This window comes from Coptis chinensis, chromosome 3 (assembly GCF_015680905.1).
Source record: "Coptis chinensis isolate HL-2020 chromosome 3, ASM1568090v1, whole genome shotgun sequence".
NCBI classification, from domain to species: domain Eukaryota; kingdom Viridiplantae; phylum Streptophyta; class Magnoliopsida; order Ranunculales; family Ranunculaceae; genus Coptis; species Coptis chinensis.
The window spans coordinates 68,151,061-68,179,059 of record NC_141458.1 but is presented as its reverse complement, the minus strand read 5'-3'; the positions used below and the strand labels follow the sequence as shown (position 1 = coordinate 68,179,059).

Sequence of the window (27,999 nt, the reverse complement as noted above, 5' to 3'; positions counted from 1 at the left end):
CCTTAAATTTTTCGATGCCTTCTGCATCAATACTGTACTCAAAGCATACTCTTCTTCTTCCATTTCCCACCTCGTCGTTCCCTTGTACTTTAACTTGCTTTCTAAATGTCGTTTTCATCCCAATAGCTTCACATTCCCACTTTTACTCATTTCTTGTGCCAACTCACTTTCTACCCACGTCGGACTCATCTGTCATTCTCACGCTATTAAATTTGGTTACCACAATGTTGTTCATGTTCACAATTCTTTGATTCATATGTATGCTTCTTTCGGTCTTATACATTCCGTGTCCCGTTTGTTTTATTCTATGTCTAATAGAGATTCTGCTTCTTGGAACTCAATTATTAATGGTTATGTAAGAGTGGGTGATGTGGATACTGCACACCGGATTTTTTATCAAATGCCAATGAAAAATGTGGGTTCTTGGAACATTATGATATCTGGATATTTAAACAAAGCACACAACCCGGGATATGGGTTGAAGTTGTTTCGTGAGATGATTAAGATGGGCGTCAGAGGGACTGATACGACTTTTGTTGTTGTGCTTACTGCTTGCGGTCGATTGGCTAGGTTGAAGGAAGATAAATCTGTTCATGGGTCGATGATCAAGAACTTTGGCATGTCAACTTTGATTATTAAAATAGCTTTGAAAGACATGTATAGTAAATGTAGGAGGGTGGATGCTGCGAGAAGAGTTTTCGATAGTGTGTTGGTGAGAAATATTGTTTCTTGGAATGCAATGATATTGGGGTATTGCATTCATGGCTGTCCAGACGATAGCATAAGTCTGTTTCATGAAATGACTGGAATAATGCATTACGATGATGATTATGGTGGTGGTAGGAAGGAAAGGAAAATATCAAAAGCAGCAGAGCAACTTGTTATCCCATATGAGATTACTTTCATCGGTGTTTTATGTGCTTGTGCTCGTGGAGGATTGTTGTCGGATGGAAGAAGTTACTTCAACCAAATGTCATCTGTGTATAATTTGAAGCTCAAGTTTGCCCACTATTGGTGCATGGCGAATCTCTATTTTGGTGTTGGGCTCGTTCAAGAAGCAATGCATAATATATTTGATTGCTCATTTTGATGTTATATAGACACATTTTGTAAAACTATATTTACAGTCACTAAATTTTTATAGACGTTTTTTTGACATTTGAGTTCTAACCAGGTGACGCGGGTTATAGAAATATGAATTGGCATATGCAAATATGAAGTTACATATGTGAATACAAATTTACATATGCGAATATGAAATTTCATAGACATTTTTTCTGACATCTGACAAGTGACACAGGTTATGTAAATTTGAATTTTCATATGTAAATATGAATTTACATGTACACATTGATTTTCACATACGTTTTTTTCCTGTCATCTGACTGGTGACACAGGCTATGAAATGTAAATTTACATATGCAAATATGAATTCTAATAAACTGTTTTCTGGCATAGCTATGAAAATTTGACAAACTGACAAACTAATCAGGCTCATTTCTTGCATTATATCTAGAATTCAAAGATAGTATCCAAAAGTTTCATCCGGAATTCAAAGACAAACTGACATTACATGAAAGATCAAAGATTTGCGTCCATAATTCAAACAAAATTAGTACCCCAAAGTAATCCACCAATAAAACTCAACACATCATTTCATGATCTTCTTTCTTTGGTATGTTATAGCTACGTCAGATGGAGCTAAAGGCACCAACTTATTTCCAATCTTGAACTTATGCTTCTCCTTGCACCAACTGCTTAACAATTTTCCAACTTTTTTTTTATCCACCTTTCCTTCAACAAAAACCATAAAAAAAAGGTTGTTAAAAGGAGTTTCTTTCATCTTGGCAATATGAACATCTCTAATTCTTCCTTTGAACTCTTGGAAAAGTGCTAGCATAGGCAAAGCAAAAGAACGGAACACCTTGGTAGAGCTAGTAGGTTTTACCTCCTGTTGCAACAAGGGGTTGTAATAAATAACTCAATCTGTTAAACTAACATTTCAAATTTTACTTTCACATATGAAAATACAGATTTACACAGCAAATAAAGTTATGCAAATAAACTTTTACATATGAAAATATAAACCAAAACAATACTGATGAATGCATATATATGCAAATATGAATTTTGATAGCATTCTTGTTAAGACTTGTTACATCTGCTAGGCTATGTTAATACCAATTTACATATGCAGATAACAATTATTACCAGATATGTGACTTCTAGTGACTTTACTCCTGATGCCTCACTACCAGCCTTCTTCTTTCTTTTTTTCTTTCTTTCTTAGAATTCGAATATTGCTTCCTTTTAGCTTGTTTCTCTCCTTCAACCATTTCATCAACGTTGTCAAGCGAAGCTTGGAGAATAGTTTTAGATTTTTTTCTTCATTTTTTGGGGGTTTTGTTAATTTCGAGTTTGAGATCTAAAAACCTGGGTTGGAATGGTTGTTAATTTTGAGTTTCAGATTTGAGTTTCAGGTTTGCAAGAAGAGAGGATGCAGCGAGAAGAAAGAGAGAAGAGAAATTTGAGATCTAGGTTTTTATGTGTGCGGGTATTTTAGTCAGTTCGGGTGTTTTAGAAAAAGAGGGATTTTTTATGGGTTAGTACGTAGTGAGGGGGTTTTTATGCAGGATGTGTATGAACAAGGGAGATTAAACCCAAAATCTGAAAACGCAATACAAGTATACAAGTTTAATTAATAGCAAAATTTGATTGCATAATATCTAATACCAATTGGCTAACCCTGGACGTGAATCCTAGCTACGCCATTGTATAACTTCAAAAACCCATGGATCAAAATAATAGATTAATACCTTCTTCCACTCTTTATTCCAGTCCTCCATTAGCGCCTTAAATTCATTAATCAAATCTATAATGTCTTTCACTAGTTTAATAGTTATTAAAACCAAATCAATTTAAATACTAATAAATTGAACTAATTAACTAAGAAAATGAGGTTAATTTATCTTGTCAGCTATTAATACGAAAGTAACAATTTTCTTTTGCTTCCTTCTCTCTTCATCTTGAACTCTAACGAAAAATTTCTTTTTGGTTTAATGTTTGATAATGAAACAAAACAGGACTGGTTTTATTGAATTGAAAGACATTTCTCCTGAGATTAGGGCAACTGCTAGAATTAATCGCTCTCATTTTCTAATGTTTTTTGTTTTATATATGTGTGTGGGCCTCTCTGTTGTGCTTGCTCATAATGGACCTTCTCCTAAAGCCCACAGCAAATTCATATGATCAAATGGTCAATCAGCAATCACAAGTTCACACCCAAATTAGATTTCTTCAAAACGAATTAGACATGAAAAACATGTATGCTTAGTGGGTGTTTGGTTCTCATTTTTATGAAAAAATATTTATTCTAAAAACAGTTTTTCAATAAACATGTTTAGTTGTGATTTTTTTTTAAAAGCTATTTTATCAAATCAGATTTCGCACTATATTTCTCGATATATTTTGGCATATCGTTGCATAAATCACTAAAGTCTAAAACATTCGGAGAGTTAATTTGCCTTTAGCACCCAAAGTGTTTCCTTCAAAGAAAAATAGTTTTTTAACTTGAAAAACAAGTTTTACCTAATTATCATAAAACAAGTTTTTGGGACCAAAAAGTGCTTTTTGGATGAAAAACTATTTTTTTTTAAATAGAAACCAAACATATTTAATTTTTCAAAAAATATTTTTTTACTAATAAACACTTTTTGGCAATAAATAAATAGGATCCAAACACCCCCTTATGCTATGACGGAAAATGTTTATTTGTAACTCCAGCGTGCTTCAATGGTGATCAAAAAGTATGATTATACATTTATGCTCTTAGTAATTTCAATAAGGTTATACCAGCTCCATTTAAAAATGACTCCAAAAAAACTCCACCATTAAATACAATGAATTAGAAGCTAATTTTTGGTGGAGATTCACAAAATAGAGATCATCCTCATAAAAAATCAATTCACTTGAAGATGTACAACCTCGTCAAAAATATTATGAAATTATCAAACGACCCATATTCTTTAATTTCGGTACAACTTTTGACAATGTTAAACGTTTATAATGTTAAATTACTAAAACCAAAATAACAAATAAATAAATAAAAAATTGCCTATATTTCCACAAACAATTCAACCAAATAAAGAAAGAAAATAAAGAAAAATAAACCTTAACTCCCCAAAAAAGATTTTTTGACATAATCATCAAAACATTTGCTTAAGTCAATAGATAGATAATCATATGAATTTTTTTCTCCATTCAAAATGAATGTAAACTAAAGTGATAAAAAAATGGAATTTTGTGACAAGAAAGAGAGTGAGGGGATTGAGAATGACGAAGGTGAATTTTTTGGGTGCCCAACTTTTTTTTAGGGCATTGGGTTTTATTTTTTTTACTTTATTTTTTTATCTTCTTTCTTTTTTTGTTTAATTTGTTTGTGGAAATATAGGCAAGATTTTTGCTATTTATTTGTTACTATTTCGGGTGTTAGTTATTTAATTAGGTAAGTTATTAGTTATTTTTTTGTTTCTATCTTTTTTTTATGGGAAAGAGAAATATAATTTGAACTAGCTTGTAAGCCCGTGCATACACACCGGCTCTTTTGAAAACATTTAGATTTTTTTTAGAAAATTGGGACTACCATTTTAATTTTCTAACAAATTGTTTTAAATGAAGTTTTACTTAAATTTTGAAAACCCGTTTTTTCAATTGGGAGAGAGATCCTATTTTAATAGGAGAATAATTAATGTTTTAATTAAATATGCTAGATTTTCTCTTTTCAATATGGGAGGAATTCCCATTTTAATAGGAGAATGATTCCCGCTTTAATTAGAAGTGTTAGAATTTGTTTGAATAGGAGAGGAATCCTCTTATAATAGGAGATGACGTGAAATTTTAATAGAGCTCGAAAAATACCCCTTGTGGGAGCTTTAATATTAAGATATAGATGTCACGTAAGATATGGAGTCCCTATGGAGTTATTAAGGGAGTCTAAATAGATGTTTTGTAATGGAACCCCTCTCCCCCCCCCTCCCCAACTAAAAAAAATCACCTTGACTAAATATGTTTGACATTGTCAAAAGGTGTATATTGTGGGCCATTGGTTAATTTCACAACATTCAAAAAAAAATTGGCGTTGTATATAACTATATATATTAGTGCACGCCCTATGGGCAAGGGCGTCAAATTGAATCAGTGCTACACCAGCAGTTCCTCCAAAACTTTGTCCCATAAAAGAACTTCAACTTTGACATCCGTAAGTGAAATATATCCAAAATGAAAATTGACAACAAAAAAATTCGACATGCCCCCTCACATAAATCAAAATTCAACAAAAAAATTCTCACAAGTTGACATGTACTCGTATAGTGCTAGAAATCATGAAACGCGAGGGATCACATAGAGAACACAAACAGGTTTATTATAACGTTGTGTATAATCGCACAAAGTTATCGAAAATAATAATAATAATAATCGCACAAATATGTTTATAACGTTGTTAACTGCACATTGTTCCAAGTAATTTATTATGAACAATGCAACTTTTTTTTTCCAGTTTCTAATTTTGTTTTTTATAATATGGTCGAACAATAAAGTCTTGGAAGTTGGTAAATATAAACAATACGTAAGTGCATGGTCTATTCTACATCAATATTTGTTTGAAATTATATATGGTTTAAATTCAACATAGGTCATCGTTTGAATATGAAAGTTAATCTGTTAGTTTATACTAGGAGAGTCATATGATTATTAGTTAGTTAGGTTAAGGAGATAAGGTGGAGAAGAAGAAGGATGGAGGCACAAGAAGAAGGTAGGGTTTAGAGTATATTCATTACTCTACCCAGTAGTTCATATATATACTTAACTTACATTGGTTGTTAAGATACCCTAATACATGAAAATAGAAAAAGACTAGATAAAGTTTAGTTTCGACATGCTGAATTGATAGGCGCACGCCTATATATAAGGAACATATAATTGGTGCACGCCTTTACATATTTCAACAACTGATAGGAACATATAATAGGCGCACGCCTATCTATCTAACAAAACAAAGTTGTTTCCTGACTCGCGGCTGGGATTGAGTTTAAGGGGTATAAATCGACGGTCGGGACGAGTGCCACAATTACAGCCCATGATTATAGAAATAAATTAGATTCTTAAGTGTGAAATTAAACCTAAAAAACCCTTCGTTTCTGCGAAACAGCAAAATCCGTTCGTTCTCAAATTAAAAAAAAAAAAACCGTTCGGTCATCCACTGTTAATTAAACTTCATCGCCTTAAACTCTCTTGTGTTCTTCCTCTCTCTCATCCTCACTTCAACTGTCACCGTAAATCTCATTCTCATCCTCACTTCAACTGCCATCCGTCAATCTCATGTAAGTAATTTATAATTTAATTTGTTTTGTATTGCTTTGAGCCTTTGATTTTACTGTTGTTTTGGTTAGCTAGCATCTTAATTTCGAAAACAGTCGAACAGAAAAACCCAATGGTTTTCCTATCAAATTGCGAATTGGAAAAGTTCTCTCTTGCAATTTCTTCCAAAGAAAGCAATTCAAATGTCTCTCTTGCAATTCTCAGGTTGGTTTCTTATCACTTCTCTCTACCTTTGTGGTTCTCATGCCTCTATTTTCATATGCCTATCTCTTCCCTTAGTTTTTTTTTTTTTTTTTTTTTTTTTTTTTTTCCGGTTTTATGCTAACTCTGTTGGAGACTGGCTGAATTTCAGTAAAAGGGGTTCGTAATAAAGAAATTGATGTGTATAGGATTCACCATCTCTTGAATCTTGGACCAATTGTATAAGCATCTCTTATTGCTCTTTTGTGCCAGGTTCTTATTTCTTAGATGGAGTCAATTGGATATGGCATGGAGATGAAATCATTACATGAATAGGTTGATGAATATTTTTTTAGTTCTTCTCTTTTTTATGGATCAAGTAATATGGTTATCTTTTTCCATTTTTAATAATCATATTTTCCGATGTTGATTTGCATGTATGCTTTTCCTGGCTCGAATTTTGTGTTTAATCATGGTGACAAAAAGTGATGACAACGTCGGTAATAGAAGTGAAAGCCAATTAATTTGGGATTGATCTAATTCAACTTCATTTGCATTTCAAAACTCTCCTTCTTAACAGCCAATGGGAATTCCTGGGTTATAAACTTTACCACATGACTCCTTCCTCTAACCTAATTCATTGTTTTCCTAGATTTCAACTTATCTATTTTGTAGTGACAATGAGGAGGTGATGAAGTATGAAGACATGCTTGAATTGAATCTGAAGCTGGATTTGGTAATTTTATCATCTTTTTCGAGTTCGTCAGGTATTTTTAGGGGAACGGATATGTTCGGATGAGGATATGTCTGTATCCGAATCCGAATCCGAAAATTTATACCGATATCCGAATCCGAATCCGAATCCGATGGATATTAAAAAATTATCCGAATCCAATTTCGGATATCCGAAACGGATATCGGATAATATCCGATCCGAAAATAAAAATTAATTAAAATTTTATTTGCTTTGAATAATTCATTTTACCACTATAAAAACTAGTATAAATATATATATTTGTCATTTATTATTATTATTTTGTTATTATAGTTTTATATTATTAGTTTATGATTTTATATAATATTTTATACAATAAAAAATTAATTAATTAATTATATATAAAAACTATTAATTTTTTAAATCGGATCGGATATTATCGGATGCGGATATGTCAGTATCCGAATCCGAATCCGAAACCAGTTTGGACATAATAAAAAAAATCCGAATCCGAATCCGAATCCGAAATTTTCAGATAATATCCGATTTTTCGAATACGAATTCGAACCGGATTCGAATATTTGGATATCCACTTGCACCCCTAGGTATTTTGTTCTTTGACCATTTTGGTTTTGAAATAAAGACTTACGTTATTCGGGTTTGAAGGAACATCTAAAATGGAACTAGCACGAGCGGTAGAGTGATCTCATTGGGGAACTTGATGTTTGTACAGGCAAAGATCAATCAGTGAGGACCAGACTCTAGCCACATAAATTTTTTTTTCTAATCTTCCATCATAAATGTATATGGTGTGGTGTTAGGCTACTTTATTCTTTGTTCATTCTGCCTTTTAACAAATACATGTACCAATTGTTTAGCTAGAATAAAGAACAATAACCATTTGGTTTCCATAACAGATAATGTGCGTAATATGTGTATAAAGCTACTCCAAAGTTGGCCCTTATTGAGTTATTAAGAATCCCTTATCGAGTTACCAAGAGTTCAACGAGGGGGAGCCTGAAAATTTCAACCAATCTATGTACAAGGTGAAACTCCCAATCCATATAGCTTGAAGCAGATGATTGGCTTGAGAAATAAAAGTAGATTAGAACCAAGTGTATCATGGTGATAGAAAGTATGTAAAATACCAGGAATAAGAGTTTCAAGCAGTTCATTGGTGGTTGCAATGAAAGAAGGTTAATTCTAAGTGTATAATGGTTGGCTCTGCAACAGGGTTTTCTGAAAATTCTGAGCACTAGCTCTTTTATCCTCTCTCATGCATATGAGATGAAACTCATAACCATTTTAGGGAAACTAAATCTTTGTCGAGTTGGGGTGGTTGGAGAAGTGAGCATTATATAGAAGCAGTCTATGTGGACTTTAAAGATGGATGATATACTGCTTGGATTGCAGAAAGGATGTGTTTTCCACTGATCGATTTGCCTCTTAACCCAAGAAGCATGTGCAAAAGAGTGGGCCAGCAATCTCTCAACAAATTTTCATGTGTCGTCCTTTAACGTTTAGCAGAGTAGTAAGTTTATTTGGATCTTCAGCAGCACTGTACTTTTCAAAAGTAAGGTAGTACGTGCCTTGACATTTCTATTACACTAGATACATCTAATCCCCATATAAGAGAATAATTTTTCTGAAATTCTCTCAACTGTGTTGTGGTTTCTATCTCTTACGTCCTTATTCAAGACATTCTAAAATTCGATGATATAGTGAAAAAAACGATATTCTGACTCGATGATTTGCTTCCAACAAATATAAGATTTGTACTTGGTGATTCACATATACTTTACATAATCGCACTTTTGATGCTGACTTTGTTGTTGATTTCGTTTCAAATTTGTGTCAAATATGTGTCCTATGCAGTAACAAACCAGAATTGGAAATCTGCAGGCACATGTTAAAAATAATTTTGTGCTACCATTGCTGATCAAGGAAGGTTAGGTAATGTATATGTGTTTTCGTGTCCACTATCATTTTGTATGGTGTTTTGTTCTACTAACCATGCGTAACATCTTTATATTGTGGTACAACCACTGAATATTTGATTAATTTTCATATATTCAAGTGTTCATAGCCAAAATACCTAAATGTTAGTTCCCCTCCTCTCACACCAAAGAATTGGAGATTACCGTTGAAATGGTCATGGGCTTTTCCGTTCAAGTGGTGAAATCTATACGTCAACTTTGTTATTTAACTCTTCCAAGTTTCCATACTATGATACTAGCTATATGACTATATAGTATAATTCTTAAATAAACTCAAGAATTGAGAATCTCATTTTTGTTACCTGTTTTAATGATTCTAATCATTCTATAATATATTTCATCTATTTCATTTTGATCTGACATCTACTAAGGCATACTAACATGTACTTGGGGTGCTATGAGTAACCAAAACATGTGTTCGGGGCCATCCAAAGAACATGAATTGCATTGTTTTTGGCATAGACTAATTTGTTTGGTAGTGCAGAGCATAGTGTTTTGCAACTACGTTTTCTTTTATCTCATGTTTTCCTTACATATTTAGATTTTTTCTTTTCTTTTCATTTCTTTACTTTCTTGCATATCAATGGGTGATGCCTCAATTATCCTTGAATCACTACCTTGATACGTTTGACATGTATTTTTTAAAAATTTTGTTTTTACAGTCTGCTTCTTTTCAATATCTGGCATATTGTCAAATTGAGCATTTAATTTTGAAGTTATTTTCTCATTTTGGATAAGATATTTTTACTATCTCTCTTTGTATAAATGTAATGGGTTCAAAGAACTATGTCATTGGGGTTGGCATAATATGGGAGTTATGTCTGCATATTAAAAACTATGTATTCACGCACTACAAGGTGTTAGGTGAGAAGTTAGAAAACATACAAGCGACACTACCCAAGGGGAGAGGGGATGCGACACTATGAGGTGTGGGTGGTAGGCTAAAAATATAGCTCAGATGTACCTAGGTACACATGCTTATTTTAATTCGAAAATCAAGATTTAGGAGATGATGTCTTTATTGGATCAAATTTACAATCCAATGATCTTGCTGGTTTCACTTGATGGGATAGTTTCCTGATCTTGCTGTATTGTTTCTTGGGTTGGATATTAGCTATGTAAATGGTGTGCTTAGCTACTAATTATTGGCACTTTCTTACTATAGAATGGCATAGCTTTGATGAAGTATAAAACTTGAAGGCATGTTACTGTATTTGAGACATAGATTTGGCTTAATGGTTTTAGGATGCCGTCTTGGTTTCACACTTTTGCCCAAATGAACAATATATTTAGGAAATAGATTATAGATGGCTACTTACAAATTAAATGTTTGTGGGTACACCTCAACTTCTTTTCGTCGAGACAGATAACTTTTAGACTTCGATTTTGAGCAGAATACAATGAAAATTGTGTTGACATTCTCAGTATCTCTTGAAGTTTTCCCTTATACTGAGAGCTCCACAGATGCTCCAAGATAACTTTTTAAGTTGAGTGCTACTTTAACAAGGTGTCAAATGCTATAGCTTGATCCTACAGTAGAAAATACACACACCAACACACAAAATTACTGATTTATTCCTACTCTACTTTTTGTTCGAGGAAATAAAAACTTTTTTTTATATTTCACTATTTTTATTATTATTTCGGTTCAGGGAAAACTGTTAGTGCTTATTTGAAGTCTGTCTTTCAATTTCAGAGAGGGGTGGCTGATCAAACTCGGACTTCGCATGGGTACTTGGATGAACAATGGGAATAACTTGAAGAACAAAAGTAAAAAGCCTTTGCAGATCAAGTAGCTTAAATAGAACTTTTAGGTGAGAAGTCATTTGAAATAATTCGATCACAAGCTGGTACCAACATAAGAGATTATAAGGATCATCCAGAAAAATATCACCTCCTCTGCTGCTTCAAACACTACCCCTTCATCCCAGAATTATAGCTTCTTACATAATTTATATTTTTGAGTCTTTGCCAAAACACTTCAACTTCTATAGTGTTGTCATTTTTATTTTGTTTAGGTCAACCTGTTCAAATATTGCAGATACTTATATTGTTCTATATTTTGGTGGCAATTCCATCACCTATACTTTTGAATAATTGTTTATCTTTGTTGATGATTATGAATTGTCTACAACTGAATCATTCTTAAGTTTATTAGTTGTGTTGTCTTTACGTTTCCAATGCTATTCAGTGAGTATCTGCATTTGTTATGATTGTGCTGGTGGTGTTGTGTGGTTTGTGCTGGCTGGTGTGTAATTGTGGTGTTGCATGTGTGGTGCAGGTGGCAGGTGGTGGTGCTGGCAGGTGGTTATAGTGTGGTGAGTGTGTGTTGGTTGGTGTGTGTGTGTGGTGGTGATGTGCGGTGGTAGGTGGTGTAGTGGTGCTGCTGTCTACTACTTGGTGTAGGTGGTGCTGGTGAGTGGTGATGTGTCTACTATGTAGTGGTGTAGGTGTTGTTGGTGTAGTGGTGTAGGTGGCAGGTGGTTTAGTGGTGTAGTGTTTGGTGTGTGTAGATTGGTGTCTGTTGCTGCCTCATGCATGCTACCTCCTAGCTGCGATCTTGATGATCTTGCCGATGTTGATCTTCTTTGTTGGTGTTCTTCTTTGATGTTGATGTTGCCTGCTGTGTTGCTTGATATGTGTGTGATATGCAACTTTTTTATCATGTCAACTTTTCTATGCAATCACACTCTCTAAGATACCTCTTTATTTTTTTATTCATTTCTTTTAAATATTACTCATTCTTTATGCAGAAAATAGGTAGTCTGCCGAACACCTCTAGAGATATAAAGCCATATTGCCATGAATACACTATTCGGGAGACGAGTTTTATGATACGTGACAATTTGTTTGGAGATTGACCATCTATGACGGTAAGACGGCAAACCCAATCAAATCTTAGTGCGTTCAATTCCATTTTAGTTGTGAATTCAGTTCTAGGCACTTGGTGTGTACCACAGTGTTAATAAGAACTAAAAGATGTGTTTGATTCGAATATAAAGCGAAATTCCATTCCAGTACATTGCTGATGATTGTTGTTCAGTTTTCTCATTTTTATTTGTGGTTGACTTATGATTTGTTATTCAGTTTTCTCATTTTTATTTTTATTGTAAACTGATTCAAGCTAGATATTTAAACTTTGTGGGCATGCAAATAGGCTAATGCAGGACGAGCCTCAGTCCCACCCTTATCACTTCATTAGACAAGCTAGATAACAGGGCCTAACTGAAATTGAAAGCCAGAAGCACTTATCCTAAATGTCCTACAATAAGACTCGGTTATACCCATCAGGATTTTCACATTTAGTCAGAAAGCTAGGAAAGGTAATGACCAGTTAAACATATCTTGCATACATAAATTTGAAATAGTCAAACAAGAGCTTAAGCGGCACCTCGATTATCAAGTCCCCATCAATTAAAAGGCATAATAATTTCACAAAGACGTCTCGGGTCGCCTTCTTTTAATCAAATAAATCTAGATAGAGTAAGGTATTCCTACTTCCAAAATGCACATATTTCATTAAGAGAAATATCACCTTGACCTAAACAATCGTCCACAATAAGGCAAATTATCGACTTAATAACAGGAGGAACAATATTAACTAATATGAATATTGGGATACCAAACGATTAAGAAATCCTGCAAGTGTTTAAACACAGTAGAAGGCGATACCAATCAGATGTATAAACCTACACACCGAGTTACCTACATTAATCCATGCGAGTGCTTAAAACAGTGATATGAAGGATACTAGCTACCATGTAACACACCAAATACTTTATCATAACCTGGGCGGTATATTCCTACTCTTGCTTACTAGGTTTATTACACTTGCTCAACCACATCATTAACACAGAACACAAGCTATAACCAGTTGAATCACACCCTACTCCACCAATCAAAAAAGCTTATAAGAACTTCGATGAGAAAAAAAAAAGAATTGCTCCACTAGGCATGCATCAACCGTACCAGATTGGAAGATTGTCCTACAGTTCATACTATCACAAGCACACACACACTGTGGGTTGATTTAAACAATCAACACAAATTAATAACAAATAACTTAACTTTCTACATCAAAATATACTGACAACTTACAAGTGCACTAAGATATTTTTCACAATGTTTACCACCCAAAATGCACTAAGATATTACATTCTTTTCATTGAGCTGTCTTTTTTTGGAAATGACATGCCATTCATTATGCACAATGCCTTTTTTTTTAATTACCTTATTTTGGAAATGAAGTGTCTGTATGCGAATCTTTCTTTGCTATTTTTTTTTCTCCTGAACAATTTAATTTTAGTAAGTGATTGCTCTTGGCCTATTTTGCTTATTGTCTTAACTTAAGATGGTCCGGTATTGGATTATGAGTACCAGAAACGATAATGCAAAATCTGACACAATTAGGGCATTGGTATGTGCTATCGTGTACACCATTTAGAATGTGCTACAACTGCATGTTCTAATACTCTTTAGAAGATGAAAGTCCATAAAGCTCTAAAGGAGATACCTAGAACTTTGGCAAACAAAGAACATAATAGGATGACTAGGTTCGTATATATACAATTGAAGCATATTGAGACAACCAATATTTAATGCAACTGGGTCAGATTGCTTGAAGAAACTCGGAAGTTGAATGCAGAATAGTTAAATGATTACAAATAGAATTGGGCGTGGAGTTCTTATTAAGGAAAAACATTAGAAAGACTGACTTTATCTTTTTGTAGTAGTCAAGATGCTAGATATATTATACTTACTGGAGTTTAAAGGTTTAGATATTAGTATGATAGCAGCAGACCAGATTAACATACAAAAACTTAGTGTATTCAAATTGCAAGAGATTTGTGTATACAAATAAATTATAATAAGCCACCAATAATGTTCTTGGTATCTCCATCACATCCAAGCTTCTAGAAGTGCATTGATGAATTTTTTTGAAAACATAGAGCTCCTATATTTAGAGAAATAATCAGAGGAACTGACCTACTTGATAGTTGATATAAGCTCTGCAATTTGCCTTATTTCAAAGTGCTTTATGGATTTCATTGTAACTCTACCATTTCACAACCGTAACCTTATATGGATGAAGTTCATCTCAGTCCTCAATTATGCATTTCTCTATTAAGCCGTTTAACCAAATAACCTTATTACATCGACTTCAACTTGGTGAATAGTTTGCCAACAACGAACTACGTTTCAAGAAATTTTTAAAAATTATTATGTTATCCAATTACCCGTGTTTTCCTTACTAAAAATGTTATACGTTAGATTCACCTATTTCCAAATGCTTTCAGTAAATTAGTTACAAATTTTTTAAAAGAAAACTACTCATTACTAAATAAGTTGTTATTTATTAACACATTATACTTTTCGAGTTGCCTACTTCTCAAATCTCCATTTCCATTACACTAAATACATATGTAATTTTTAATCAATCTATCTAGAATGCCACTTTATGAAATCCGTGCCGAAGGCACGGGCATTAACTAGTCAATATAACAAAACAAAGCTGCTTTCTGACTCGCGGCTGGGATTCCATCCAAAGGTGGATAAATCAAAGGTCAGGACGCGCTATAGTGAGTGTGCGCAAGATTAGAAATTAGCACCGATTATATAATTGAAAAGTTCCCTTATTAATTAGGCATAATTATATCAAGTCTCAAAACCCTTCGTATCCCGCTCTTCCTCTCCTTCAGCCCTCTATCTTTCTCGAATCACCATTAATACTTCTCTCTCTGTATTCCACTCAGGTACTTTCTTGGATTACGTCAAATTGATGCCGAAGATGACCATAGCTAGCAACCTCTGGTGGGACTTGGAGCCCAAAAAAGGACCAGTCATTTCGTCTTCTTCTTCCATTTTCCCCCATTGCAATAGATCTCTCTGAAAATTTCTAAATTCTTTAATGTCCCAATGATTTTTAAGAATTCTTTCATGCAGGTTTTGAAAACGCCTGTATCATTGGACATGCTTGGGTGATTTTTTAATGGATCAGGGAAACCAATTGATAATGGACCCCCCATTCTACCCGAGGCTTACTTGGATATCTCTGGTATGTCATAATTCTTATGCCATCAGGAGCTTGTTATGAGATATTGAAATGTGTATATCTTCTTAATATTTCTAGTTGGTATGTTTTCTTATTTCAGCCTAATGCTTATATGTGGCTATCAGGTGCCTAACACATATATCACGTCTGAAATAGTCAACTATTTTTCTTATTAATTGGTTTTGAGCTGAAATTTTGGTTCGCTTACAAAATCTGGTTCACACAGATCATTTTTAGTTGCCTGGACAATGTGCAGATGCACCTTCAACAAGCTTTTGGTGTCTTTATACTATTTCGCATGTTTTCAGTACCTACTCTATGTCTGCAAATTCTTCTCTCACTAATGAACACCCGATAACGCAAGATTATTTGTTAAATAATTAAAACCATTTGCTCAGCTGCGCTTATAACAGAATGTACACGCATTTGTTTGTAAGTTCAGATTTGTTTGCTTCTGATTTGCAACGTCGGCTTCCCATGTTACAGACACCAAAAGATTTGTTAATTAGCTTGCCATATTTACCAGGTATAGTTTTACAAGTTGATCAAAATATATGTTTGGAGTTGGAGAAACACTTTGTTTAAGATAATGTGTTCAAGGTGATCGATAATGTGTAATGACAAATAATTTCAGTTGTGAAGCCCTCCTCTTTCAGGCAAGTAATTTCTCTTTCTCTCTGTTGTCATGCTCTGTAATTGTCCTTTTACTTTCATTGTTTTATTGGATACTGAACTAAGAATGGCAGAAAATTGGAAGTGTCTCTCTTTCATTCGTTTTTGTTCTCATCAAATTCTATATTCTATCTGCAATTGATTTCTTTTTGGAAATGGGTTGTATTCTACAATCTCCTCATTGAAATTCGTCTCAAAGTCTGAACCCTGAAGTCATAATTTTTCTCAGATAGTATCTCTTTAAATCAAATCTCACCTCTTTCTTTTTCAATTCATCTCAATCCATCGCTGGAAGGTATTCTCACAAGTAACTAATCTCCTCTTATGTGTTTTGTTTTCACCAGAAACTCCACACCACAATCAAATCTATATTGAATTACTGATTAAGCTATTCTTCATTGAACTCAGGATGACAAATCTTTTGCTGCAAGAATTCTTGAATAAATTGAAAACGTCCAGGTATGAAATGTCTAATGCTTTTTTGTGGATGTAATTCGTGTTCTCCCTTCTTTTTTTGTGAAGGTGTTCAAATATGCTCCCACTGTTGAGAAAGCAATCATATTCATTGCTTATTTTTGTTAAATGCTATTGTGTAGTTATGTGATGTTTCAATGGGTAAATATTCTCTGCGAATATTTATCTTCATATTAGGCGGTATTATCTATTCTAATTAGGTATATAGGGTGTATGATTAGTATCGTAGATTTTTTTTGTCATTTTTCTTCGTGTCGCTTCTATCGGACATTTTTAACAGGGTCATAGACTGAGAACCAGTCAAATATTTTACTATCAAAATTTTAGCTTTTATTGAGAAAAAGAATTAGGTGATGGTAATGGCAGACTGGCAACTCTACTGAAGGCGAGGTGGTAAAGTTTGTGTCCTCACTATAGGTAGTCTGCTGAATTGTTTTTTTCCTTTTAATTAAAATTTTAGTATTATGGTATTGGTAAATTTGAACATGTCGGAACCATACACATATATTTGAATTGAATTTTTTTAAAGAAATGTATAATATTCTTCCTCTAGGGACAATATGATGTTGTTGATATTATTTGATATTTGCGAGTGTAGAAAAACGTGTTCATAACTTCAATACTACTGTTTTTTATCGTGCGATTTACAATCCATAATCCTAGGGGCAGTTTACGCCATGGGTATTATTGTATAAATGCATTTGCGCAATATAAGGAGATCATAGTATTTTAATCAAGATTCAACAGTTAGTACAGAAAGTTTGTAGCCTTCTACAGGTATGAGATTGTGTATTTAGGTATGACTTTATTGTTTGATCTTAATATTATTCCTTTCACAAATTTGTGTAGGTAGTTTTCATGTTTTATTTTTCTTTCTTTTTGGAATAATTGTCGGATAAGCAGCCCCCACCCACTCATTAATTAATATCTTCCTGTTAATGATATGATATTATTCAAATTGCTCAAAGTTTTACTGCCCACCCTATCATGAACTCTTTATTATATTAGAAATTTTGATATGTTGTTTTCGGTTCGTTTACTCATGCCAAATATGGACTTATATTTGAGTAAAACTTCTCACCCTATCATGAACTCTTTATTATATTAGAAATTTTGATATGTTGTTTTCGGTTCGTTTACTCATGCCAAATATGGACTTATATTTGAGTATTATGCATCTGCTACTACTAGATTAGCTCATGCACTCCTTAGCCTTACTTGAAGAGGGCTTATGCATCAAAGCCATGGCCAAAGGAACTACACAATGGTGGGAAGATGGACTCACTTATTTTATATTTTTGAACTAAATATAAAAGAGTGAAGTCTAACAAAGCTTCCTTTTAATTCTCCTTGGAACTTGATATATATTTTTAACACTATGTAACACATAACCTTTTTGCTATTAATACAAGTATCCTTTTTAATTTTTATCTTATATAAGCTTCCTGTTTATTATTAGTTTAGGCAGGGCTGATAATGTAAAGTAGTATTAAGTTTCACGTCAATTCGTCACACATAGAGAACTCAAAAGTGAAGGCGTTAGATGTCGAATTTTGAAACCAGCCAAAAGACCACCCAGAAAAGGCAACAATTAACTGTTGAAATATCTTACACTTATCTAGGTCTCATTTCTCAATTTCTGTTCCTAGGCAATCATTGGATTTTAATTATGACTATGAGGCCTGGTCTTATATTGCGTTGACTTTGATCAATTAAGTCTATCCTTCGATATAATTGATTTGAGTATTATGGTCAAATTGTTCAAAATTGTTTCATTTTGTCGTATAAACAATAGAAATAACATATTTGGACCAAATTCGGTTAAACTACTTTGAATTATATTTATTCGCGATTCAACTTTATATCAATATAGAAAACACTAATATTTAGTTTCTTATACAACCGTGATTTTGTCTGTAGTATACTCAATTTGCATTCTTACTTTGATACTCCTCGCTCTACAATTGTCTATAGCTCCATTTCATGATTCAAATAGTTGGAGTGGTTGATTCAGAATTGTGTTGTCCACAAAATTAGAGTGGCTGATTTCGAATCACATCAAACTCTCATAGAGGTATCATATTTCAACATTTTATTGTACAACTTGCAACATAAGAGCAGAAACAATTAATCTATAATAGAATTGTTGTAGTGATGATAAATGTACAATATCTAAATGGATGTTTGGTTAGTTACTTCCTTTCTTAGGGGGTTTGAAGTATTAATTGAAATGGATAAGACATCTTAATTTGTTGATTGGCAAGCACAAGTTCAGCAGACAAATTTACATGAAACTTGTTAAGGAAGCCAAGGTTTGTGTACACAAAATTCTAATTATTTTATGCTTTAGAATTTTCTTTACTTCAAAATGTTGTTAGTTGTCACTAGCTTACTCGGGCTTAAGGGATAATTTGTGAATTATATGAAACTTCATATAGTTGAAATTGAATGAAGCAACAAACTAAGTACGCCTATTTTTATGTTGGAATTAAATGATGTTGTTTGACTATTTGATGCAATTCAATCAATTCTCAATGAAGCGAGCTTTCTTCTTATTTATATCAAGAACAAAGCAAAATTGAAAAGCTGAGGTGGTGTTCTTTATGGTGATGTCATACTTACAGCATAACCAGAAAAAGCATAATGAACTGAAATTACTACTAATTTATTAGATATCTCAAGGTTGGGGTTCACGTTGTCAGTTAAATCTCTTCTTTGGGTAAGCATTGTATGAAGAGTAAGGTGGAATAGTAGGAAGAATAGTACGTAAGAAGTGATGGGTTCTTGCTTCTTTATTTTTTTTTCCTCGAGCTTTGTACTTTAGTGGTAGTTTACAACTCCATGCTTTATTAAGTAGATGTATTGGTTCTTTGGTAGACATGTTCCTGCTCACTTAATGGAGTTTTTTTTTTTTTTTAACAGAGCGATTTCATTTTCTCTCTCACATTATGGTTGGTAGTTTGTACCAACTCCAACTAATGGCGGCAAAGGTCAAGAGGACGAACCAAGATTTTACCGAGGACTCAAATCAAGAAGTACACTTAATGTAACTTATTGAAATGAGTTCAGTAATGTGTTGTAGATATTTCAGTAGAAGGTTTGGTTGTAAAGCCTGTAAAATTTCCCTCGGATGCATCAGTCTTCTCGAACATATGTTGGTATTCTGCTTGATATCATTCAAAGGCCATATAGCAATGGGTAAAGTTGTTTTTTGTTCAAATCTTTTGATTTGTCTTATTACAACATATATCTTCTTTCATTAGCTTCTACATGTCATGAGCCTTTTATAGTTATAAGCTGATGGAATTGTTTTGTCCCATTGAACAGTAGTTGTAGTGGTCACCGTTTAGAGTACAAGTGAAATGCATTTCTTCTAATGGGTATGTCTCCCCATTTACTTTGAAATTTATTGGATTTGGATGTTCCAATATTTCTTTTCCTTTTTTTTTTTTTTTTTTGCGAGCATTGCAGCATGGTAGTAGCAAGATAAGCAATTTGGGTAGATTTGATTGGATCGCCAGTGCCAATTTACACTTCCAATTAATGCAGACGATGCGAGCTCAAATGCAGAGCCATCTCATCTTGCTCCAATCTCATTTTTTTTTATTTCAAACTAATATAGATAGAGTATGATATGGGTATTCAACTTATAAGATGAAAACTGCAAGCCCGGAAGCTTTATGTGATAGATGTACTTCAAAGTAATATGTTAATAAATGTGTTGATTCGATGTCTTGACAAATTTTTTTGATGGCAACATCAGGAACTTTTCTTTTGAATTTTCTTTTGAATTTTTATGGATTTAGTGAGACTTTCAATTTTGGACATGCATATCATTGTATAAAGTTTTTAATTGTCACTTCTTGAAGTTGTATCAAAACTTTGCCATGGTAATTGTAATTTTAGTCATAGTAATTACTAAATATTTTGGTCCCAATGACGTCTTCTTTTGTCATAATAATCTATGTTGGATTGCTAACCACACAGTTTAAAATTGCTGGCAATATCTTTGTCGTGTCCAGCCCATGCTTCCAGTTCTTGAAGAGATGAATTGCATATTTGCATGCAAATCAAAACCATAAAGACTTCCGTGCTGAAGGCACGGGTATTAGCTAGTCTAATATAACAAGGGAGGAAAGTTTTATGACTAACGGATGGGATTTCATTTGAGGGGGTATAAATCGACGATGGGGACGCGTTATGACGTGGAATGAAGATTAGAAGAATAAACACGATTTATGAGTGGTAATTAAAGTTTTTAATTATGGTAATTAATTAGGCACGTTTTCTCTCTTCAGCTTCACACGACTGTCTCTCTTCACCCTCTCCAAGACACAAAACGACCTCCTCTTTTGTGAAAACCTTCGACCTTTGGTTCTCCTTCCCTTCTCTCTCCCCCCACCTCTCAGTTCTCAAACATGTAATTCCCATTTATGATTAATCTAGGTTTATCCCATCCGTCTTCTTCTCTTTCTATTTGAGAAATCTGCGGCTCCTGTTCTTCTACATATTGTGGTTCCCTTCCATTTTGCACATCAATTATCTCTTTCTCCCATTCAAGTTGCACCTTGTATTGATGGCAAATAAGCGAATTATACAGGTACGTGTTTCTGGACTTCAACTTTGAACTTTCTCTTTGATTGTTTATGAGGGTTGTATTTTGGAACACAACTTTGATTTCCAACTCAAGAAAACAACAAGAACAGGTCATTCTTATCTATACATCTAGGGAATGACATAGATGTCACAGAGTCACAGGAAACACCTGATGTCGGGAAGGCCACATGTGAAGGGAAAATGTTGTGTTATCTTAAAACAGGTTAGGTATGGTTCTGGGATCAAGTGATCCATTCTCATTAAATCTTCCATCATGCACCGTCCTACAAATGTTTGTATGGTGGTTGTTATATATTTAGCACTCATTATACTCAAATAATTATACTCAAATTCTTTATGTATTCGTCCTTCATATGTTTGAATGGATCACTTGAGAAAATAAGTCATTTAATAAGAGTTCTCAAATATGGTTAGCACTCATTCAATTTTTCATTGTAGTTAAGCAATGGAAGCAATAGATTGGCAAACACGAGTATGGAGGGCAAAACTCACAGAAGGAAGGTTTGTACACCTACATTCATATTCTATCACATGAACTTCATTTAACTTAATCAAAATTCGTACTTCCTTAGTTTTGAGAAACCTACACCTCTTTTCTTTTTGTTAAGCTATTTCTTTGATACTTTGTATACTTGATATGACTTATTAGTTGACGCAGGTTTTTTGTTTTGTCATTTTTGGTCATTGTTGAATCAAGGTTTAGTATAAATGAACTACAAAATGTATCTTATGAAATCAGTTTAGGATAAGATAAAACATGTCTATGTTTAATAAATTGAATCTTACTCTTCATGCAGAGACACAACCCTAATTTTAGTGCAAAACATCCTGATTGGGGATTTTGGAATTTTATTCCTCTTAGTGAGCTAAGGGACCCTGACAGAGGGTTTCTTCTTGATGATACTTTAATTGAGGAGGTCTCAAGTCTCCATTAGAGCACACTATGAAGCAGCATTGGTAAGTAATACGTAGGAAATATTTTCATTTGTATACACTGTTTTGAGTTTCTTACTTTTTCCTTTTTGATTGGTGGATATGATCTGTGATAGGATGTTTTCCCTTTTCGACCGCTTAATAGTTTGGTTGTTACCTTGAGCGTTGATTTTTGATAAACATGTGATTCAACTCCCACCAAAGGGATATACCCGTGAACATATGTTCATGAATTATGCACTTAACTCCAATCACTCAGCTCTGAAGTGAGTTATAGTGATTTAAAAGTGGGATTGGCCAATTTGAAATGTGTTTCTCTACAAAATAGTATGATAATTTGTTTCAGGTTTTCCACTTGGTCAGATTTTTATTGGGAATAGGTTTATTCTTATGTCATAATATTTTTAAGTTTGATTCTTCTGGAAGCTCATCCTATTTTATGACCTTGATATCCATTGACCTTGCCTAAATTTTTTGTGACTGAAGTTGCATTTAAGAATTAAATTGCGGTAGATATGGTGGATATGCATGGTCGATTGTTCTTTGATCATCACGTTCATTTGTTCCGAGCTGTTATAATTTGGTAAAAATCGGAGTAATATTTTATTTTTTACGTACCAGTATACATAGTCTTACTTAATTATTAAAAATATATCATTTTACCCCTTTAAATAATGATATTGACCTCATAGGTAATGTCTTTGTTTTGAAATTTGAAACCTATTGTATTGTTCTATGCTTGATAGCTATGTGCACACCCTCCTTTTGCAGCCATAAATGAGGCGATTTGGTTTAAGCTTCGTTTCATAGCATTGGAGGCCTATTGACTACTAAAGTTTTCTACGTTGTGTACACAAGCTTTGTATGTATGAGTGATTGTACTAATCCAATTGTTTACTTATGCCAAGAGTAGATTTCTTTACTAAATCAATTAATTTTATGTAATCAATCTTTATCAGGGTAGAAACCTTTTCATTCTTAGTCAAGGCATAGCTTCTGCACTATTCGTTGCAAACAAAAATGGTGGTTTCTTGAAATCAGCCCTGTACGTCCTTTCTTGGTTATAAAAGCTTTAGCTTACTGCTATGAGATAATGAGAACCATGATATTCACATAGACATAATAATGTCTTGATGGTGTTAGAAGAATTTCCAATGTAGTTTATTTTCAATATTCGAGTTTTTTCAATGTATATATTGTTTTAGCTTTTGTGCAAGTATTGAGATACTCTGTATCTTCCGTTTCTTTGTTGTTGATATTATATTACTATTAATTTTTCTGTATGTATCAGCCATTCATGAAGTTTAAAAGAGAGGGAAGGACATGAAGTAAATGTACGTTGGTAGTCAAGTTATAACAAGCTAAGCTTACGCTTTAGAATTAGGAAGTTATTTTGTAAACGCCAAATCTTCGTCTTTTCCTTTTTGCCACTCAAGAAGACTGAAGTTCATTTCTTCTTCTCGGGTATGCTCACTTCGTTTTTCTCCGTTTCTATTCTCTTAGTCTTTTACATTTGAAATCTTGGGGTTCACATTTTCTTTCTTTCTTTTTTAGTTCCCCAACTTTGGAATCCTACTATATCTTAAGCATGTACTTTGTGCCAGAGACACCATTAACAATGTTGCAAGGCATGGTACGTGGGGCCAAACGATCCATTGATAGTGCATTAATAGTGTCCTAGGCAACACAATTAGTAGGTAAATGTAACATTGTTTAAAATGGCCCCCTCCTTAAAAAACATTGTGCCACTAAGCACACAAAATAAACACTACCTTACTGCAAAGTTGGACTAAATGTTTCTGGTATGACTCTAGGATTAATTTAGCAGGTAAAATATTTACGAGTATAAATATAAGGGACTGGGTGGTCGTGTTAGTGGCACGGATGGCATAGAGTGGGGATTACGAGGATGACATTTCTGAACATATGAAATAAACCTGTGTTTGAGTGTGCAAACACAAACAAGCACAGCATGTAAACACAAACAAAGCTTCCAAAGGGAAGTAGATAATAAGATGCATAGGGGCTCGGAAGAAATTATCATCCAGATAAAGCAAGAAAAAAAAAACATAGTTTTCTTTCATTTTCGAATGACATTAGTGTTGCAGACTTGCAGTACATATATGGCCATATCATCTTCATGATTGGTTTGAAACATTTTCTAGGGGTCCTTAAGACAGATATAATTGCAACGGAACAGCTGCAGCTATATGTAAGGATCCAGATGGTGCATTACTGACAGGTTTATATAAAATGGTTAGTGAGAAACACCTTTTGAAGCTTAGTGCCTCGGAGACTGGGAGCAGAGAAGCCAAAGTTCTTTTTGGAAAGATTGCAGCTAGACAAGGCGATTATCGTAGGATATAACTTAGAACTGATGAGAAAGCTGAGAAATGATGTAGGGAGCTGAATTGGCATGTGGGAACCAGAAGATAGTCCATAGCATTAGACCACCCTTTAAATTTTTGTTTGGAGTTGTAATAGACTTATAAGTGTTTTGGAAGTCACCTAGCAGCAACTTGGGAGTCTCAAGAACTGGGTCAATTGGCTCTCAAGTCACGTATGTTACAATGGGGCTAATTGTTTTCTAGTTTTTAATTAATCTCCACCAAGTCACTAACTAGCTGTTTTTGTTTAAGCGTCTCTTAATCAAATTCCTGCATAATCTAACACGACGTTCATTTTCTAAAGTTCTAAAAGTGGCACGTGGGTTTTTATTGTGCTGCAAACATTTTGTGGGTGTGCAGTAGCCATTTTTTCCACTGTACATAAATTTTGATTAGCAATTCATAAAGTAACACTTATATATCTTGAAGAAATGAATATCACTGAGTTCATTCAAATTATTGTTTATGATATTGTTCAAAGACATTCCGTGCCAAAGGAAATCACATGCAAAACTTCAAAATTTGAAATGATGACCGAATATTGGAGCTTTTAAAAATTAAGAAACAATTTCAAATGAATACCTCCTAATCAATTTCGGCAATTATTGTTCGACAATTATTTCTTCTTTTTCAACATCAAAGCAAATCAAGAAAATTTAAAATGTTTTCGGCAATACAAATTCAAGCTAGATTGTGTTGTTTTTAATGCAAGGAAAAGGTCGTTCAAGACTACAACAAAAGGGGTTTTTTGCAGCGCACTCTTTTGCAACGCCAAAAAATTGTTGCTACAAGTCACCAATTGCAACGCCTGTAGGGGCTGCTAAAATTTCACCGTGTTATGAGTTTGAATTTATCAATTGCAGCCCCTCGTGCGTAGCAACTAGTGTAATTAAATTTTTAGAAAAAAATAAATGCAATTTTTTTATTAGGACTTTATCAATTAGGACGCCACTTTCGCTACTAATGTTACAGCTTATAATTTACCGCGCCTTCTTCGTTGTTACAAGGATGTACAAATCTAAAATGGGTATTTGGTATATCCTTTATTGTGACGAGAATGGTGTTGCTCTTGGGCATTCTTTAAGAGGGGGTATTTTCATTTTTGGCTCTCGAACAAAAACTAGAAATTGAAAAACCCTAAACACTTTCTTTTCTCAAACTTTTCCTCCAACCACCAAAGCAACAAAATTGACCACACTTTATTTCTCTCTCTTTTTGCGGTGAGCAAAGGTTTTTTTTTTTTCTATCTTTTTTTTCGCTTGAGAAGCTTCAAATTGTGGGTGTATTGCAAAGCTTAATTTTGGTTTTAGGTTTCCTTCAAAGCTTCGACTTTTGGGTTGAGCTTCAAAAAAATTCAGGTTGGCTTAATTATCTTTGGCTCTTAATTGATTTATCAGGTTAGATGCTGAAATTTCTACTAAAGGAAAAAAGTTTGATGCTTTAATTTTTTAGGTTCGTATTCTTCTCATTTGTAATTGTTTGATTGTAGATGGTTTTGATTCTTTCCCAAATGGTGTTGTTTTGATGTTCCTTTGTTTTTCCCCTCTGTTACGATGTTCCTTTGTTTCCCCCCTTTAGTAAAACATAGTTTTTGTTAGTGGAAAATTTGTTGTTATGCGCCATTTTAGTGGAAAATTTTCCTTGATTAAGTGTTGTCAATTAAAGTAATTAGATCTTACTTCCATAGTTGCTACTAAATCTGTTCCCGACTTATACAGCTCAACCTTTTTTCTTTACCATTTTTGCACAAAAGTAGGATTTGAACTTTTTTTCTTTGCCATGTATTGTATACAAACCTTTAAGTTAATAAATACATTAATGGAATGTTTGTGCCATTTGTTTGGTGGAATTTGTTTCACCTTGTTGTAGTTGTAATCAAGTGTTCCCTCACTTCTATGAACTATGAAAAATATCACTAGACTGTGTCCAGACCTTTGAGTGTGTACTTGTTAATCTTTAGAATAGGAAAAATATTACTAGATTGTGTCTAGACCTTTGAGTGTACTTTTTAATCTTTAGAATAGATAAAATTCAGTCTCGTTGTTCCTTAAATTTTTGTGTGGCTGTACTATAAGTTATGGGTTGATAGTTACATTATGAGATATTCTCTTTGGGTAAATGTTTGGGTTGATAGTTACATTGCCTTATCGGTAGTTCATTTTGTTACGTGGATGTAGTGGTTAGATTGGTGTTAAAGTTCTGAATTGTACGTAGGTTAGTTTATACTTGACATGGGGTAAGTTGCTTTTATACTAAAGTTCTATGCGTCTGATGGTTGTAACTGGAATGTTTTAAACACACAAATGATGCTTGCTTCATTTTAAATGCTAACACATCCAAAGCCAGCACTACTCTAGATCTTCTTTTGGCTAGTCTTAGAACTTGCCTCAACATTTAATTTAGACTATTCGTGTTTTGGTGGTTCCCATGTTGTGTTGCTGTGGACTTTTGGTTTTCTGATTTCTTTCCCCATGTTTATGTCAGTAAATAGTTCTGGTAAAAACTAAACTTATAGGTGAGTAGTCCAATCTTCATTTTATGGTGGTAGAAACTAGTGTTAAACTTATAACTAGGTGAGTATAAGCCCTAGTCCCAGTAACTAAACTTATAGATTTTTTTTTACTTGTCTCACTAAAGAGATTATCTTAACCTGGTGGTGATTTTCGGACTTCTGACTCAGATATATCACCTACTCAAAAGAGGAGGAAGCAGTTCGATGCATTCAAGTAGTGCATAATTATATCTTACAAGGTCAACCTTTAATGTATGCTCATGGTCATTTCTTCAATGGGTTTGCTTTGTAAGAAATGTCTCAGTTTAAATGTTAATGGCTATTTATGGGTTACGTTTTGCAGAGCTTGCTTTGGAACCACAAAGTCTTGCCACACTTGGTTGAGAAACATGGTATAAATGTGCTACTTGGTGTGCTTTTGGCTGTCATGTGCAATTTTCTTGTGTTAGCTTGAGCGTTTTACGATACAATGTCTTTCTGATCCAGCCTTGTAGTAATCACAACTGTGTATATTTGCATGATATTGGAACCGAAGAAGATAGTTTCCTTAAAAAGATGAGATTGTTTTACGCATATACAAGGTATAGTATTTACGGTAGAACAATGCATTTGTTTACGCTTATTATATCTTGGCGCATTGTACTTTTAAAACATGTGAGTACATATGAGGATGTATGGGTGTGTATACATACATAGGTATTTACTTTGGTCATAGCGACAAACTATGTGTTTTTTTTTTTTTTTTTTTTTTTTTAGTTCTGTTCTTTGAGTAATTATTCTCTTGTGGTTTGATTTGTGTAACATTTTGTTTGTTTTCTCTTCATTATGTTCTCTCCTACTCTGTCTTTGTTATTTTCTAGCGGGCTTTCTCACTTTACAACCTTCTCTTTGAGTAAGATATAACTTTTTAATGTTTTTAAAATTTGAAAGCGGGTTGCAACTAGTTCTCACCGAGGAAGTGGTCCCTGCTTGGAGACCCCAAAGCCGAAAACGCGCGTCGGCATCTAAAATCCATCTATTCTATTGTCTTATGCGGGACATACCGTTCAGCAAAGCTCAACACACCGACCCGAAGCCTATCC

The 27,999-nt window shown here is 33.7% G+C and overlaps 1 protein-coding gene, 1 long non-coding RNA gene and 1 pseudogene across 10 annotated transcripts; all 3 read left to right on the top strand.

Annotated features, from left to right (window-relative positions):
- Positions 1 to 256: 256 nt before the first annotated feature.
- On the top strand, positions 257 to 1,090 carry LOC147510528 (pentatricopeptide repeat-containing protein At3g51320 pseudogene; annotated as a pseudogene).
- Positions 1,091 to 18,388: 17,298 nt separating this feature from the next.
- On the top strand, positions 18,389 to 19,728 carry LOC147510527 (uncharacterized). The gene is made up of 2 exons (XR_015216806.1): positions 18,389 to 18,542; positions 19,391 to 19,728. It is a non-coding gene; the product is annotated as an uncharacterized LOC147510527 (long non-coding RNA).
- A 1,004-nt stretch (positions 19,729 to 20,732) lies between these two features.
- LOC147510526 (ubiquitin C-terminal hydrolase 12-like) lies at positions 20,733 to 24,638 on the top strand. Of its 9 annotated transcripts, none has more exons than XR_015218915.1 (6): positions 20,893 to 21,068; positions 21,219 to 21,287; positions 21,524 to 21,586; positions 21,883 to 22,042; positions 23,310 to 23,482; positions 24,184 to 24,638. XR_015218915.1 is itself a non-coding variant. In XM_086602468.1 (5 exons), exons 1-4 carry the CDS (start codon positions 21,045 to 21,047, stop codon positions 22,018 to 22,020), a joined length of 294 nt encoding a protein of 97 aa, XP_086458594.1. In that variant the 5' UTR covers positions 20,893 to 21,044; the 3' UTR covers positions 22,021 to 22,042; positions 24,184 to 24,323. The 9 variants fall into 9 exon arrangements, 5 of the variants coding, with proteins under 5 accessions (XP_086458596.1, XP_086458594.1, XP_086458595.1 ...); XR_015218914.1 differs by lacking the exons at positions 23,310 to 23,482; positions 24,184 to 24,638 and adding exons at positions 22,790 to 22,880; positions 22,978 to 23,234; XR_015218916.1 differs by lacking the exons at positions 21,219 to 21,287; positions 23,310 to 23,482; positions 24,184 to 24,638 and adding exons at positions 22,790 to 22,880; positions 22,978 to 23,234 and having other exon boundaries at positions 20,733 to 21,068.
- The last annotated feature ends 3,361 nt before the right edge of the window (positions 24,639 to 27,999 follow it).